Genomic DNA, 17,084 nt, shown 5'->3' on the forward strand with positions numbered 1-17,084 from the left:
AGGAACAAAAAAAGCATGGTCTTTTCTTGTTTCATGCTTTATTGTAATCATGAGACGACAGGAGGGTTTGACAGTTAAAGGGAGCCCCATGGCCAAGTAGTGACACAAGCATTAAGAGTGAAGCTTAAACATCTCCATGTCTTTTTTTTTTTTTTAAGATTTTTATTTATTCATTCATGAGAGACACACAGAGAGAGGCAGAGACACAGGCAGAGGGAGAAATAGGCTCCCCGCAAGGAGCCCGATGCACGACTCCATCTGGGATCCTGGGATCACGCCCTGAGCTGAAGGCAGACGCCCAACTGCTAAGCCACCTAGGCATCCCATCTCCATGTCTTGTTGACGTGCAGGTGGTTTGATATGATTGTAGTGAGGGTTTGAGGAGGCCTTTCTCTGGAGAGAAAGGTAAGGGCTAGGTCGTGGAAAGGCCTTTTGTACTAGGAACTGAAGGGACATGCTTAGGAGTTAGGATGTAATCCTGTTGGCCATCCATGAGTTCCTGGACAGTAACTTGATCAGATTGTGTTCTGGAGACTTTTGTACTTTCTCTTTTGTTGGATTGGGCTAGCCTAGAGGCCTGGAGACCCAATTTCATGGATGACTTTAGAGGAAAGCCTAGAGAACTGACCATGGAGTAACCCAGGAAGCTAGGTGAGTAAGTGTGCAAGGTGGGTGAGGGCAGAAGTCATGCTGGTAGATTGAAGTTACAGAATGTCTCTCCCTACTTCAGTCATCTGCTCTGTGGGATGGAGAGAGAATGTATGGGGATGCCCATACATTCTCCATGGGATGGAGAGAGGGAGGGTGGGTTGGGGAGCCCAAGAGACTGATTTATGTAATCCCTTGCATTCAGTCCTTTTAATAAATTTCCATCAAGAATAAAAATCCTTATATTCTCTTCATTTTAACCAAATGGCTGGTCTTGTCAGCAAAGGGGAGATTGTCTCTTTAAGTGTTGGCCTCATTATTCTAGCTGATCCAGAGAGTTGTGAAACATTTGTGGGAGGGAGAGGTGTTTTTTTGTTCAGTTTGTTTGTTTGTTTTTAAGCCACCAGCCAACACCCTCTGATCAATTTAGTTTTGCCTAATAAGAGTAAACCAAGAGGCCTGGTTGTGCATTGAAACAAAAAGTTCATTTAGATTTTTGAAAAACTCTGTTTTAAAGAACACTTGCCATTAAGGAAACCATATATTCAGTGATTTCCAAACTTTTCTGTAATTTGATTCCTTTTCTAGCTGAAGTTTCCAGATTCTTCCCCAGTTTGGAGAATGGTCCCTAAAATTACTCTGCACCAAGGATTCAACAGGCTTATTGAGCGCCATCTACTGGTTTTGTGTTAATGGACCAAAAAGGTGGTGCTTGGAAACCTTTAAGAATCTGTGTCTCTTAGTGTTGGAAAATTATGAAGCTGGAAAACAGTATTATTTTTTATTAGTAGTAGTAGTATTAGTATTTAAAATAAAAGTTTTGTGCGCTCATTGGGAAGGGGGATGCTTTTGCCTGGAATATAGATGTATGATTAAAAATGAAGAAGGCAAGTGGTAGGGATTTCACTGACCTGTATCTTTACCTGGCAAAAGGTGAGCCTGGTAGAAATAAAAATTAAGTTTAAATTTCAGATAAAATTGTTAAATATTTTCTAGCATTGAGATCATAGTCTATGTATATGGAATGAATTTAGTTTATGCCAAAAGTCAGTACATTTCTCAGTGTATTTCTGTTATGTTACTTCAGATACTTTAGGGTATCTTTTAAGGAAAGCTTTGTAAACAGCTTTATAAACAGACTTGCTGTCCAGTCTGGAACATGGGCTTTCTTATGAGGGGAATGGAGAGATTCTGAATATTTTTCCACTTCAGAGAGAGAGAAGGGTAAAGCCCCTTGGTTAAATAAATAGGGAGGATGCCACTTGTATTCTTTTCTTGTCCCTTGTCCTTTTGAACTTAGTTCTATTTTAAGTGACTTTTTTTTTTTTTGCTTTGTTTTTCTTGTTGGTTTATTTTTAAGTGACTTTTTAAGGACCACTGACCTAAAAAGTTGGCATAGCTAGATCATTAGATTTTAGATCTTTTAATTTTTCATCCAATCATCGTAAGTATTTAAATGAATTGAAGAGAGAAGGTTATTCATAGAAAGAGAATCAGGTTAGGGATTCATTCATTCATTCATTCATCCAATATTTATTGAGCACTTTTAGCAACCATTTACACTTTTAAGCAGTGGTGTTGCATTGAATAAAATATGGGATCCCTGGGTGGCTCAGCGGTTTAGCGCCTGCCTTCGGCCCAGGGCGTGATCCTAGGGTCTCGGGATCAATTCCCACATCGGCCTCCTTACATGGAGCCTGCTTCTCCCTCTGCCTGTGTCTCTGCCTCTCTCTCTCTTTCTCTCTCTCTCTCTGTGTCTGTCATAAATAAATAAAATAAATAAATAAATAAAATATTTTTAAAAAACCCAAAAAACAAATATAACCCTTGGCCTCATGAAGCTTACATAATATTTAGGAGGAAAGTAGGAATTCAGGGAAATACTTAAAAATATAAGTACTCTTAGAATTCATGTATATGTATAAGTACTCTTAGAATTTATATATATACATATATAAGTACTCTTAGAATTTGTATATATACATGCACATGCACACGTGTATATATATAAGTATACATTGTGTGTACATATATATATACACACACACGCAAATAAATATATGTGTTAGTAAAAAGTGCTATGGGGAAAAAAGTCAAGATAGGTACGGGAGCTGGAGCAGAGGAGTTCATATTTCTTTGTGATGGTTGAGGAAGAGGTCTTTCTCTTCCACTTGAAGAATAATGATTATTAATGCTATATAAAAGTTGTTCATGATTATGTTTGATCTTCCAACCATGTATAGAAAAGTGCACGGGGCAGATAATGTCACTAACCTTCCATGCCTTTCAATGGACGCTAAAGGCTGAAATCTTTGGCATTTCTTTATGCCTTGTCTCCTGCTTGGGTGTTTCCTATGCAGAAACCATGGCACATTACTCCTCAGGTGGGTCCTGTTTGTTCAAAACATGTAGGAATTGATTTAGGCAGACAAAGGGTAAAGTCATTCCAAGGAGAGTGATGATTTCACTCTTTTCAGAACCTTCCAGTGGCTTGGCATCGCACAGAGGAAAAAAAAAAATCCAAACTCCACCCTCGTCTCCCATCCAGTGCTTGCTTACTTTACTGGCCTTCTTTGCTGTTCCTTGTACATGTCAGTTTATGCTTGCCTTGCGCTTGTCATTCTCTAGGCCTTGAACACATGTAGCTTGCCTTTTTCAGGTTCCCACTCAAATGTGACTTCCTGTAGTAACCTTCCCTGACCATCCTATCTGAAATAGCTTCTCTCCCCTACTTCAGACACACTTTTTAGCCCTCTACTCTGTCCTTTTCTTGGTAATGGAACTTTTCCCCTGATGTATGTTTGTTTGTTTGTTTGTTTGTATCTATCTATCTATCTATCTATCTATCTATCTATCTATCTATCTATCTATAATTTTATTTATTTATTCATGAGAGACACAGAGAGCAGAGACACAGGCAGAGGGAGAAGCAGGCTCCATGCAGGGAGCCCAACGTGGGTCGTGATCCCAGGTCTCCAGAATTAGGCTCTGGGCCGAAAGCAGTGCTAAACTGCTGAGCCACCCTGGCTGCCCATGATGTTACTTTTTGAATTGGATTGTCTTTCCTGTTGAAGTATAAGCTCTGTGAGACCAGGAGCCCTGTCTGTTTCATGTTTATTCCATACTTCTTAAGAGTGCTTGACTCCTGTTTGATGATCATTAAATATTGTAATGAAAAAATTCCTTTTGCTGACAAACACACTGGACTTCATGTGTTTATCAGGTTTATAGCTACTAAGTGACTCTTATTCTTGAGCCCATGGTTTTTCTACTTCACTATCCTGTGGTGATACTGTTAGATTAGCATGTTTCATTTAAGAAATGGTGGGTGCTCAGTAAAATTGAAGATGTGCATATGTGTAGGCGCATGCTTTCTGTTTTGCAATGGTATCAGTTGCCAGGAAAATGTTAGCTCTTCTGAAAATCATACAAGCTACTGTGAGGAGATATTAAAAAATCAGTAAAATTGCACTGTCCAGTGATTGGGCTTTGGGTTTTTCCCCGCCCCCTTCTGGTAGACTTTCTGTTTTCTAGCTTGACAGCAACATCATGTATTTATTTTTGTTCTTAGATGCTTGGAGTACTGCTTTGCTATGACTCTGCCTCGTAAATTTGTCCTTTATTTATCTAGAACACTCTGGTAAGTTATGCAGCACAAATGTAACTTATGTGTCCTCCTATAATTAAAGCTTGTGGTGCGCGCGCTCTCTCTCTCTCTCTCTCTCTCTCTTTTTAAAGATTGTATTCATTTATTCATGAGAGACACACAGAGAGAAGCAGAGACACAGGCAGAGGGAGAAGCAGGCTCCTCACCAGGACCCCAGGATCAAGCCCTGAGCCAAAGGCAGATGCTCAACCACTGAGTCACCCAGGCATCCCTGTGGTGTTCTCCTTTTGAGTAAATTTCAGTATAGGGGAGGCCAAGGAATGGTATTTCAGGGTGCTCACAAGGATGGAAATACAAGATTGCTGTTTCTTTGAGGTTTGCTAATATATGATATTTTGTTGACTTCATTATAATATTCAGGGTTCAGAAGCTCTCAGATCTGACCTCTGTTTCCTGAATGATTTTGGATTCAGTTTGTATCCTCTTTCACCTTTTCCCACATGTTACCCCTGCCCACTCATTGCAACTATCTTCTCTTTCAAACAGAATATGAAATCAGGCAAGAGAAGATTCTTGCTGTGGCTCCTTCCAGTGGCCCATATTTGAGATGGCCCTATGGGAAACCACCTTCCCCAGACTTTTGCTCAGCAAGCACCTGCAGTACCTGATCCTTGATTTTCCTGCACTGCTTTTTCTACAGCTATAATCATTGCTTTTTCTGTTTCTTTCTCCCTTAAAAAGACTTGGAACCCCAAGAGAGCTTGTCATGTCTTAGTATTTTTGGTATCTGCTGTAGTACCTCACCCAAGCGCCCAACCAGTGTTTAACTAACTGAAGGAAGGGATAAGCAAAACAAGCTTAAGTATTTTTGCTTATGTGTAACACTTTAAGTTTGTTTTTTTTTTAGAAGGATGAAATGTTTTTGGTTCAACCCAACAAACATTGCCTAAGCACTTACTGTATATCAGGCCCTTTGAAGGGATGTTGAGTGTCCCAGTTTCTTCTCTTGCTACACTTATAAATGACTTAGCTTTCAGAATGTATGTTTCTGCCAAAGAGGATCTGTGTTGAACCTTGAGCAGCATTGGGCATAGCCATTTCTCCACAGAAGCTTTCCTGATTGTTCTCCTCAAGGCAGAGTTTGGGCATCCATCTCCTCTGCCCCTAGAGATGCCAATTACATCACTTATGATGCGGCATTCTGTCTAGGCTCCTGGAAGGCAGGCACCAGGAAGTATTTATAATTCTGGTACATGGTTGATAGCAGAGACAAAATATTAAGCAGAAGGCCCTGGGTGCTTGTTTAGCATGAATGGATGAATGACTTTGGGCTGTGGTTATGAGAACAGAACAGAAAGGAAGGTAACGAACAAATTCAGATTAATTATGTTTCTACTAATTCACTTATCTACTTGATGAACTGGAATAGAAATTTTATACTAGAGGTGAAAAACAGTGAAAAATATATATACATAATGTATGCTAAAGGGATTTTTTTTTTTTTTTTTTTTTAATAAAGTAGGCCTCCATGCTTAGTATGGAGCCCAACGTGGGGCTTGAGCTCACAACCCTGAGATCAAGACCTGGTCTGAGAACAGAGTCTGATGCTTTACTGACTGAGCCACCCAGCTGCTCCTAAAGGGAATTTTTCTTTTTTTTTTTCTTTTGTATAAAGATTTTATTTATTAGCACGAGCCAGGGGGAGGGACAGAGGGAGAAGCAGACCCCCAGCTTAGCAGGGAACCAGATGCGGGACTCCATCCCAGGACTTTGGGATCCTGACCTGAGCAGAAGGCAGGTGCTTAACTGACTGAGCCACCCAGGTGCCCCATAGGGAATTTTTAAAGTAATAAAATATTTACAAACATTTTAGGGTTAATTTACATATCAACATTAATGTTTAATGTGCATATTTTCAAATATTTATATTTCAAAAATAATCCCAACAGTAATGGCTAATAGTCCTTTGTATATTTGATAGCAATGTTATTTGAAAGTCTGTTAACTATCATTCATTCAACCTTGCTTTCTATGAAATTGGTGTAGATTAACAGTTGTGTTTTGCTTAGATTATATCATCCTGAAAGGCTTTCCTAGTTACTGAGGGTATTATTAACAACAAGATGGGGTAAAGAGAGAAATCTGAAATATTTTAGTTGGTGTAAATGAACTATCAGGAATCTAGGAAGTGATATTTATTTTAGTTTAGCAATTGAGCTCCTTGGAAGATGTGAGAAAATACAGTGAAAAACTGCAGACGGCTCAGTTGTAGCTGCCATTAAGAAAGAACAGTATGGTCTTGTCATCTTTCTTGGTGGCACATGAATTTGGGTTTCTCTTGGGTTCACAAGGTCCTGTTTCTGGGTTTTGAGGCACAGGTAAAGAGAGATGAGTGTGTTGCACAGAGGCCCATCTACTGCTGGGCCTCATGCAAACTGCAAGCAGTTCTCAAGTTTGTTGCTCTTCCGTCTTCAAGTCTGTCCTCTGTTGCCCACCCTGAGGATTGCTTAGGATTCAGTCTTTTTCTTGCTGCAGGTCCAGTCCTTGTCTCTTTGGGCACCACTGATCTGCCCTCTAATTTCTGATTTCTCCTCTTCTCTGCTTGGCCTGTTTTATTTGGTCCATTTCTTAGGACCAGTTTCTGCTCCTGCCCTCCCGAGCAGGACACTGGGGTCTAGACCTTGGTTCTCGGCAACACGGAGAGCTTGTTCGCACCCACGGCTGGCTCACAGGTCCGCCTCACCAGCCCAGACCTCTTCTGACAGCCTAACCTTCTTGCCACCTGTTGGGTGTGTGTCACTTGCTGATATGTGAGACTTGACATTTAAAGCTAATTGGCCTCTTTTTCACAAATCACTCCCCTAGCCTCTTCCCTCTATTTTTTCCTCATGAGATACCCCTTGTCGTGTTTATTTTTGTCCAGCCCCCAGCTAGTCAGCTACTGTATTTCATCAACTTATTTTCAACAGAATGCCTTTCTCACATGTATTTCTTTTCAGATTGTCTTACTACCATAGCAGTTTAAGCTCTTTTTGCTTCCTTAAGTCCTGTTTTTGTAATGTTTCCCCCACGTGGTTTCCTCACCTCTATTCTCTTTTTCCTTCTTTAGGGCACTGCTGTAGCATAAAAACCTTTCTAGAATGTTTGCTGCTGTTAATATGTCACCCTCCACCCCTCTCCCCATAATTTTCTTTCAATACAGAGAACACAAGGCTCTCCTTTTTTCTCCTTGCCCACACAGGTCCAAGTATGAATCATTTGGCTTGCTGTTAATATTCTCCATGAGCTGATCTCTGCCACCTCTATTCATTGATATAGGTCTTTAGAAACTTCTTGTGCTAGGTAGCCACTGTGTGAAGTGGATACAAGGACACCTGTTCTCGCTATCCACAAGCTTCATACAGTGATGGGAAGTATGTATAGTTGACCTTTGAACTGCATGGACCGATACACATGGATTTATTTTCATAAAATATATTGGAAAAATTTTTGGAGATTTGCTACAATTTGAAAATACTCACAGATGAACCATGTAGCCCAGAAATATTGAAAAATTAAGAAGTTGGGTATGTCATGAATGCATAAAATATTTCTAGATCCTAGTTTATCATTTACTACCATAACATTCACAAATCTATTAGAAAGAGTTAACCATTTATCCAAATGTAGGCACACAAACATTCAGACTGTGCATGGCACCACTTGTAGTTAAGAGAAATGTAAATGAACATGAAGATGAGTATTGAATCATGAGGCACCTCCTGGTGCTCTTGTCTTGAGCTCATGTGTTGCCAGTAGCCACTTAAAACTCTGCCAGAGGCGCCCCAGGTGCATCATCGAAGGAGCAGTCGGGCTCTCCAATAAATTGCATATGGCAGTGATAAATGATTTCTGGGGGTTCTCACTATTAGTAGTTAGGTTTTTGGGGAGTCAGAAGTTGTATTTGGTTTTTTGACTGGGCCCACAGTGGTGGGTGAGAATTGGTGAGGGGTCAGCTATATGTTGTTGAAGGGTCAGCTTATCACGCAGTAGGGTTAGATACTGCTTTTAGTTGCTGTGTCTTAGCCTTCTTCACAGAACATGTCTGCGGCCTTTATCTTCTCTGGCGTTGACAATTTTGAAGAATACAGTAATCCCTTCCTTTCTTCAAAAGAATATTTTTTATTTTTCTGATGTTTCTTTGTGACTAGATGCATTCTTGGCCAGAGTGGTACATAGATCATGTTGTGTCCTCATTTGGAGTATCTCATCTGGAGGTACAGTGTTCCTCTGTCCTGATTGGGTTATTTTGATTACCCTGTCAAAGTATTGGTAGATTTCTTCACTGAATAAATACTATAGTTTTTCTTCTTTGCAACTAATAAGTAGTCTGTGGGGAGACGCTTGAAGACAATGTAAACATCTCCTTCCTCCTCAGAATTTCTCCCTAGATTGATAATTGATAATTTTTGCTAGAGTGAATTTTTACCAGTTTGGTTGCAAAGTGATTATTTTTCTACTCTAACACTCTCTGCTGGTCAGCCTTCATCATTCTGTCATCTGCAGGGAATCTCCCTTCCCTGTTTAATTCATTTATCTGGTGCTAGTATAGACTGAGGACTTATTATTTTTAAATTACTTATAGTTTGCTACTGTTTTTTTATTGTTTTGGTTTTCAGATTGTCCATATTTGAACAGAGGAAGCCACTTCAATGTGCAACATGTCCCCAAAATTTTTTCTTTTCTTCTTTTTTGAGCACTTCCCTATTTTCTGTCAAACAAGATGTTCCAGGCTCCTCTTGTACATATCCTGACCCTATGCCTGGTAACAGCTATTTCTTGGAGCAATCTTGGTTCCTTTTAATGGATAAGGATGTATAGTGACCAAGAGCTAAGCAGGACGTATGCTCATTGTTACCAGGTGGCCCTCTGTTGTGTGAACTTTTAATGAAATTGAAAACTAGCTGCCTTGATTTTCCAAGAGAGAGAGAAACTTAGTTTCAGACTATGAAACCAAGACTCTCAATCTTTGGTTCCTTTAGGAAATGATTGGGCAAAGTGGTTTATCAGTTGCCTATATTATATTTAAAGGAGAAAATGAAACTAATTGCATGAATGCAAATAACTGAATTGTACAAGGACTCACTTTGGAGTAACTCTTTTGGTACTATAATCATTGCCACCTCATGTAAAGATAATATTTTAATGTTCAATATTTACTTTGTGTTATCTCCTTTCACTTTCCCCATATGAACATTGAGTATAAATCTTGCTATTTTGGCAAACTGGGCAATTGATTTGGAAGTCCTGTAAACTCCTTTAAGATTCTTAAATGAAAGGCAGTTATTGTTATGATTCATAATTCTGGAACCCTGTAAGAATATCTTTACTAAATATATGTCTTCAGGATACAAAAAGCAGCCTCAGAAATGTAATTTAATTTTGCACCTTTTAACTTTGAGTATTTGGTTACATAAATCATTTATTTGAGAAATTATTTCTTGGAAGTTTTTTATTGTGAAAGAATTTCAAATTTATAGGAAAATCGCAAAGATAGTACAAAGAAATCACATTTACATTAAACCCAGATTCACTGTAACATGCTGCCATATTTGCTTGATCATTATCTCTTCGTTTTTTGAGAGTAAGTTGCAGACATCATGCTCCTTTACCCCAGTACTTCATTGTGTATTTCCTAAGAACAAGGATATATATACTCTTATATAAACAGGGTACAATGACCAAACCAGGAATTTTAACATTGGTGCAATATTAAACCTGTAAGTCTCTCTCAGATGTTGCCAGTTGTCCCAGTAATATCCTTAATATAGCAATTTGCTTTTACCATTTGGCTTCCAGCCCAGAATCATGAGTTACATTAGTGGGCCAGTTTCTTTAATCCAGAGCAGTACCTCCATCTTTGTGTTTTATTAGTGACATTTTGGGTAATACTGGCCAGTTTTTTTTTATAGAAGGCCTCTCAACTTGGGTTTGTGTGATGTCTAGTCATGACTAGATTGAGGTTATGCGTTTTTTGGGGGGATGCTGTGTTGTTGTGTCCTCAGTGGGTGGCATCAGGAGTGGTACTGGTTTGTTTCATTATTATTAATGTTTTCTTTTTTGATCACTTGATTCAGGTGGTATCTACCAGGTTACGAGCTTTCCCTTTAATTTGCTAGTAAGTAGATTATTTTAAAAATGGGGAATTTTTTTCTTTTAAAAATAATCCATCTGTATTTGAAAATATTAGAGGGGTGCCTGAATGGCTCATTCGGTTGTGTCCAACTCTTCATTTTAACTCAAGTCATGCATTATCTTGAGGTTGTGGGATTGAGCCCCATGTTGGGCTCCCCGCTCTGCTGGGAATCTGCTGGAAATGGTCTCTCTCTCTCTCTCTCCCCCTCTCCCTCTCCCCTCCACTCACATGTGCACACACACTCTCAAAAATAAATCTTAAAAAAAGTATAGGAAAACAAGAAAACCATGAAGTACATTAAAATTGGCCTCAGCCACCATCTGGGAGTACATACCTGCTAGTAAGGTTTTGGTGTTTTCTTTCTTTTCAGTTGTGTTTTGAGCACCTATTACTTTTTATTCTTTACTTTATTCATTTATTCACAATGAATAAAAGATGGGGCTTACATTCTGATAAATAATAATGGCTAGTATTTCTTTATTGAGATACAAATGACTTATAGCATTGTATTAGTTTTAGTGGTGCAACATAATGAATTGACATGTATATATTATAAAATGATTACCACAATAAGTTTAGCACATATAGTTACAAATTTTTTTTCTGGTAATGAAAACTTTTAAGATTTACTCTCTTTGCAACTTTGAAATATAGGATACTGTATATTAACTGTAGTCACCATTTTGTATGTCAACTATTATACATATACATTATACTTAAAATTATTTGTTGAACATGTGTTATGTGTTAAGCACTGCTGTAGGTGCTTCACTTTTTTAAAAAAGTATGTATGTATTTATTTGAGAGGGAGAGAAAGCATGTGTACTAGGGAGGGGCAGAGGGAGAAGGAGAGAGAATCTCAAGCATATTCCACGATGAGCACAGAGCCCAACACAGGGCTCGTTCTCATGACCCTGATTATGACCTGAGCTGAAATCGAGAGTCAAATGCTTACCAACTGAGCCACCCAGGCACGCTAGGTGCTTCACTTTTATCAGTTATTTAATTCTTAAAACCTGTATGAGGTAAGTATGATTGTCCTCTCTTAAGGCGGAGAATTTAACATACCCCAAGAGGTTAAACAGAAAGTGAGGTGCCATGGCTGTGATTCAGAGACCATCCTCTTACCTACTGCTGTATGTTAAAAGCCAGATTTGAAAGTTAGAAAACAAATTGACTTAAGGTGGTAATAATATTGATCTTCCGTGAGCAGAATTCTTGCAGCATTGTTATCCATGGACCTGGGATACTTTGTACTTGCCTTGGGTTTTCTCTGATGGCCAGTCTCCACTCTTGTTCTCATAAGCAGTCATTTACCTAGATTGGGCCTGCCATGTCATGTCCTTGCCTTCCCTATAGAATGTGTCTCACTTTTCCTCTGTCCCCTTCTGCTAATCTATTCTTGATGTGATGGTTAAAAAGGAAAAAGAAAAGCCCTGATTTGTTGTAGCATTTGGCAATTTCAGTGGTATAAATATTCCTGTTATTGTTGATTTCAAGCTGTCAGTGCCACATCACTGAATGCAAGGTTGGCAAGGGGTGTGTGCTGGGGAAAATGCGTAGTAGCACACCATCATGATAGAATTTCTGTCATAGAGATAAAATAGATGTAAACCTCAAGATTATAGGTAACAGGAAGCCGTGGTAAAATAATTAAAAAGGTATGAACCTTGAGTATTTATTACATATTTTTAATATAATTTACTTAATTCTGAGCTTGTTTAATAATGGCTTGTTTAACAAGTAGCTTGCAGAATTCCTAAAAACATAGCAGTTGGCTCTCATGAGCCTGTCCAAGCCAGTTCCAGCATACAACTGCAGTTATCTGCTGCTGATTGGACCCACCGCTAGAAACCTTATGGCTGACACTGTCTTGGCAGCTGAGACATCAGTGCTGGCCCTTCTTTGACCATTCCTCCCACAAAACTTCCTAACTATCTCATTCCCCTCATCTCCAGCTAACATCTCCCCTGTTTGCAAGGCCTTGTCCATTCCCACACTGTAGTTCCTTTCTGCCACTGCTCTGATGCTTTTCCTTTGCCTGTTCCATTTTTCCGTAAACAAGATACTGTCCCTGGTTAAAGGAGGGCCCCAGGCATAACTAATATCTTGGAGCATGGAGAGTCTGTCAGCAAGATGTTGGGTCTCTTGTGGAGAGAAAATCCTTGATCTACAAGAGGAAGATCTGTTCTTTGAATTCCAGATTAGAAATCTGAGTAGGAAGAAAATTTTATTTTTAGTTATTAATAAAAATATATAGGTGATTATAGAACCATTAATATATATCTACTATATACATAAGTTAAAGATGGGGAGAATTGAGGTCACAGCTGCCATTTAAAAATTTTTTTGGCAAATAATTGAGTGATAGGTGGCATTTAGGACTACAGTGCATTCATATTTTGGGGGATCACTTACACCTACAAAATGGGGCCTATTATAGATTGTCTTTTTCTATTAGTCTTTTGTCATCTGTTGGAAAAATAATCAAGACCCTGACAAAACTGTGAGGTTCAAGGATACATTTCCCATTAATGAAGAAGCAAGGAAGGTATCTTTGTAAGGAGAGCACTCTGTTTCTTCAGTTTCTGGAGGAGTGGAGATCTAGATGCCTCTCTTCCTGGGGCTTTAGTCAAGAACATCTGGGAAATTGCCCTGGTTATTAGTAAGTTCATCTCTTGTCATTAGATGCATGACAGACCTACTAACAGGACAGCCAGATTGACCTGTGTATTCATTCCATAGGGCATGTCTTTCCATGAGCCATGAAATCATGTACCAGAATATTCCTCAGGGGAGGTGTGGTGAAAGCAAGCACCTCCACAAAAATTCTTACTTAAATGTGTTTTTCATCCTGATTTTTCAGTCACCACTGTACTAGCATAATGTTGTGAGTCCACCTGCAGTGCCTCTAGGTGTGCAGGGCTGCTGCAGGGAGTAGGAGTTGTGTCGCTAACCTGCCAAGTGAGAGCATCAGTTGTTGGGGTTGTTTGTTCCCTGGGACCTGACCACAGTGCTGAGGGTACTCCTCCAGGGAAAACAGGTCCTTTTGTGCCAGGTGCCTGTGGAATCTGAATTTCAAGTAGCTTTGAGGTGAACGAGGCATCCTGTGTTCCCTTCTATTTAATATTTTGGGTAGTTTGATGTAACATTAAACTATTGAAGCTTATGAGAGCAGTTTAAAGCTTATTTACTTTTGGGAATGAAGAAAGAAGTTGATGTGAAAGCTTTGTTAAAAGGATTTACCCTCTCTTCTGCCCCCAGTTAAAAGGACATCCCAGATATCACTTAGTATCTTGAGCACAGAGTCTTCTAGCAAGATGTTGTGTCTCACATAGAAAGGAAATCCTTGATCTTAAAAAAGAAGATATATCCTTAGAATTCCAGGTTAGGTATCTAAGTGAAAAAAACAAAACAAAACAAAACAAAAAACAACCACACACACTTTCTCCCCCCTGTAGAAGTCCACACTGTAAGTACTTTAGGCTGGCAGGCGACATAGTCTCCATGGGAACCGCTCCATCCACTCTGCTGTGGCTCACTGTAGTGTGGAAGTAGCCACAGACCGCATGGAAATAAGTGAGCGTGGCTGGGTTCCAAGAAGACTTAATGTCTGGACACTGAAATTCAAATGTCATATAATTTTCACACTGGTAAAAGGTATTTTTCTTTTGTTTTTGTTTTCCCCCCCATCGCTTAAAAGTGTGAAAACCTTTCTCAGCCTTTGAGCCATCTGAAAACAAAGGGAGGAGCACCTGGGGGCTCAGTCTGTTAAGTGTCTGTCTATGGCTCAGGTCAAGATGCCCTGGGATGAGTTCTGCATTGGGCTCCTAGTTCATTGGGGAGCCTGCTTCTCCCTTCCTCTGCTGCTCCCCCTGCTTGTACTCTCTCTAAAATAATAAAACCTTTCACCAAACAACGACAACAACAAAACCAAAAAACAAGCAGAGAGCTGAGTTGTGGTCATGGATCATAGCTTGCCAACCTGTGCTCTAAAGGATGAAATTTTAGAGCTTTCTTTCACAATTTTTTTTTCCAGGTTATAATGGTATTTCAATACCTTGAGAAGTTTATTCTTCTCATGTGCTGCAGACATTTCAGCTGATTGTGGTTTATCATGCAAAAGGGTATTAGATATTTTGCCAACCTAAGCTTTTCAAAAATTTTTCCAAGAAAGGGACTTACACATGAGTCTTAACTATAATTCTAAGTAGTGACTGCAGCCAATGAATTCTGTTTTACTAACTCTGCCATTCCTTGTGGTAGGGTGCTTTGGAACTTTCCAGTTCAGCATTAATAGGAAGTCACAGCTTATTTGTAGCTCATTCTGACTTCTTACATGTTGTATTGAGCAGATTGGAGCCCCTACCCGTGTTCAGGGCACTGCACAATACACTGGGGATAAATGAAGAGGTGGGGACATTTGGGACTTTGGGAAGTACTTTGAATTCTGTTTCCAGAATCAACCTATTGGAGCATTTCTGCTAACAGACTTGATCCTAAGCTCGACGTTAAAATTTTTGGTTTTCAGTGTTAAATAAAACACTACCTGCTGCTCTGTTGTGCTGCTGGGTTTAGTAAATTGTGGCCACAGGGTGGCATAGTTCTCTAATAGTCTTCATTGTAGCTAAAATGGAAAAACAAAACAAAACAAAACAAAAAACGTGTAAGGTAGGACCATTCTTGCCCCTATTTAATGCTAAAGTAACCTGGTTTTCTCTAAATTGATTTTTCAAAAGTGCATTATTCTTTTTTCCTTATTTTTCATAGTACATTATTAAGATTTAGATAATACTAAACCTCAGTGCTTTAAAATCTTTTATGTTGACAACATGAATTGTATAATATTTATGATTGGGAGAATAGTAGGACTATATTTTATAGAATATATTTATTTAGACACTAATCTCAATTAAATCTAGAAAGAGTATTTGCAAATAAATGACAAAGATATCAATAGTTGCAAAGTCGTGGACAAAAGTTTTGACACAAGATTTTTGTCTGATTCCAAGGATTTGAGGGAATGGTGGGTAAAGAATAGTAGGGATTCCAGATGGTCAGGAAACACATAATTGGAAAAGTGTCCCATCCTTCTAGATAAAGAATATGATCATAGACTGAGAGCTGAATGTGTTCTAAGAGTTTTCATATATTAGCTATAAGAAGAGAAGTTATTGTCTCTTTACATAGCCAGGGAATATGGGATTTAGAGAATTTAAGTAGTCTTTATATGTGGAACTTAAACCCAGATTTGACTGGACCCCAAGCGTATGCTCTTTGCACTCTTCCACTTCCAGGCCAGCTCATTGGAGACTCTTCTTGTTGGAGAATGAGTGGGTTTGGCAGTGATTTTCTGAGATTCAGAGTTCTTACTGCCACTGGAATATGGGTCAGGGGGCATTTTGGGTATAAGAATGTAGTTATTTAATATGCCTCCTCCATCTTCTTGGCCTTATTTTTGGATTTCTTTTTTTAGCCATTCATCAAGTAAATATCCAAAGCTGTTATTACCTTGTTAGTTTACTTATCTGTCTAACCACCTCCACTAAAACCTAGGCTTTAAGGAGGGTAGAGATCTAATTTTCAGGTCATTTTGTATTCTGAATACCTTTGGTACTTCCGGGCACATAAGTGGTCAGTGTTAATATTTGTATAACCTACTAGAGTGGGACACAGATTAGACAATACATTTGATTTTCCCTTAAATTTGATGTTTTATGAAGATAGACTCTGAAGAGGAACCTGACTCTGTCTTTCCTTTCCTAGGGCGATTGTGTTGTTACCGTGTTGCTGGCTGAAGAGGACAAAGTTGAGGATGATGTAGTTTTTTACTTGGTATTTTCGGGTTCCACCCTTTATCATTGCACAAGTACTCGGAAGGTCAGTGGCGATACGCTGGAGACCATTGCTCCTGGTAAGTATTGGGTGGAATCTTAATTGGCCTTGACTGGTTCTCGAATACGTTTATTTTATGTTCATTAATGTGGAGCGAGGGAAAGAATGAATCAGGGCAATAGAACTCTTGTCTGATCTTTATTTTAAGAACCCTTGACAAATCTTTATTTTAAATATGCATTAAAATAAAACATTTTGTTTATATATTACTTGTTCCACAAAAATCTGAGCCTCACTAGAAATTAACAAAGTAAAATGGTGTCATAAGTTTGAAAGATAAAACTCAGGATCAGCAAAAATATTAATTTATTAGAATGTTGAGATTTGGGGAAAACTAAAACATGTGGAAAATGCAAATTCTAATGTTCCCATGCTGTGACTACAGATTTGGTTCTGAATATCTCAGTGGCAAAAGCAAAGGTAAAACACAGTAACACATTGCTCAGTATCTGCAAGGGAAACACCTGAAAATGTTTCATAAAAGCCAAAGTTTCCCCAAATTAACAAATTATAGTTCATGGTAGAACGAGTGCTTAATCACTGTTGCAATAAGTTTAGCAGAATTAAAAGGGGGGAAGATATGTAGTTATTAAAAATGCTTTATAATGTCATGAAAGCATTGCTATATCCACCAGAAATGGCTCCTAAAATAATGGCTGTCTCTTAACCTGTCTGTCCCGGCATCTGAATGTGTATTGATTTGTATTTGGAGATGAGCTGCTTTCCTTAATTGATCTGGCTTCAAAGTTAACAGTTGAC

General features: G+C 38.9%; 1 protein-coding gene across 14 annotated transcripts in view; it reads left to right on the forward strand.

The window, feature by feature from the left end:
• AKAP13 (A-kinase anchoring protein 13) overlaps positions 1 to 17,084 on the forward strand; it is a 321,113-nt gene that overhangs the window by 104,326 nt on the left and 199,703 nt on the right. For all 14 annotated transcript variants that reach the window (XR_003132759.3, XM_025438509.3, XM_025438510.3 and 11 more), the window contains exon 3: positions 16,197 to 16,344. Coding sequence is in view for 13 of the 14 variants with exons in the window: in XM_025438509.3 (XP_025294294.1) it covers positions 16,197 to 16,344 (148 nt within the window). In the remaining variant the exon portion in view is untranslated. The remainder of the gene's footprint in view (positions 1 to 16,196; positions 16,345 to 17,084) is intronic.

The sequence above is a fragment of the Canis lupus genome, chromosome 3 (assembly GCF_003254725.2).
Source record: "Canis lupus dingo isolate Sandy chromosome 3, ASM325472v2, whole genome shotgun sequence".
Lineage (NCBI taxonomy): Eukaryota > Metazoa > Chordata > Mammalia > Carnivora > Canidae > Canis > Canis lupus.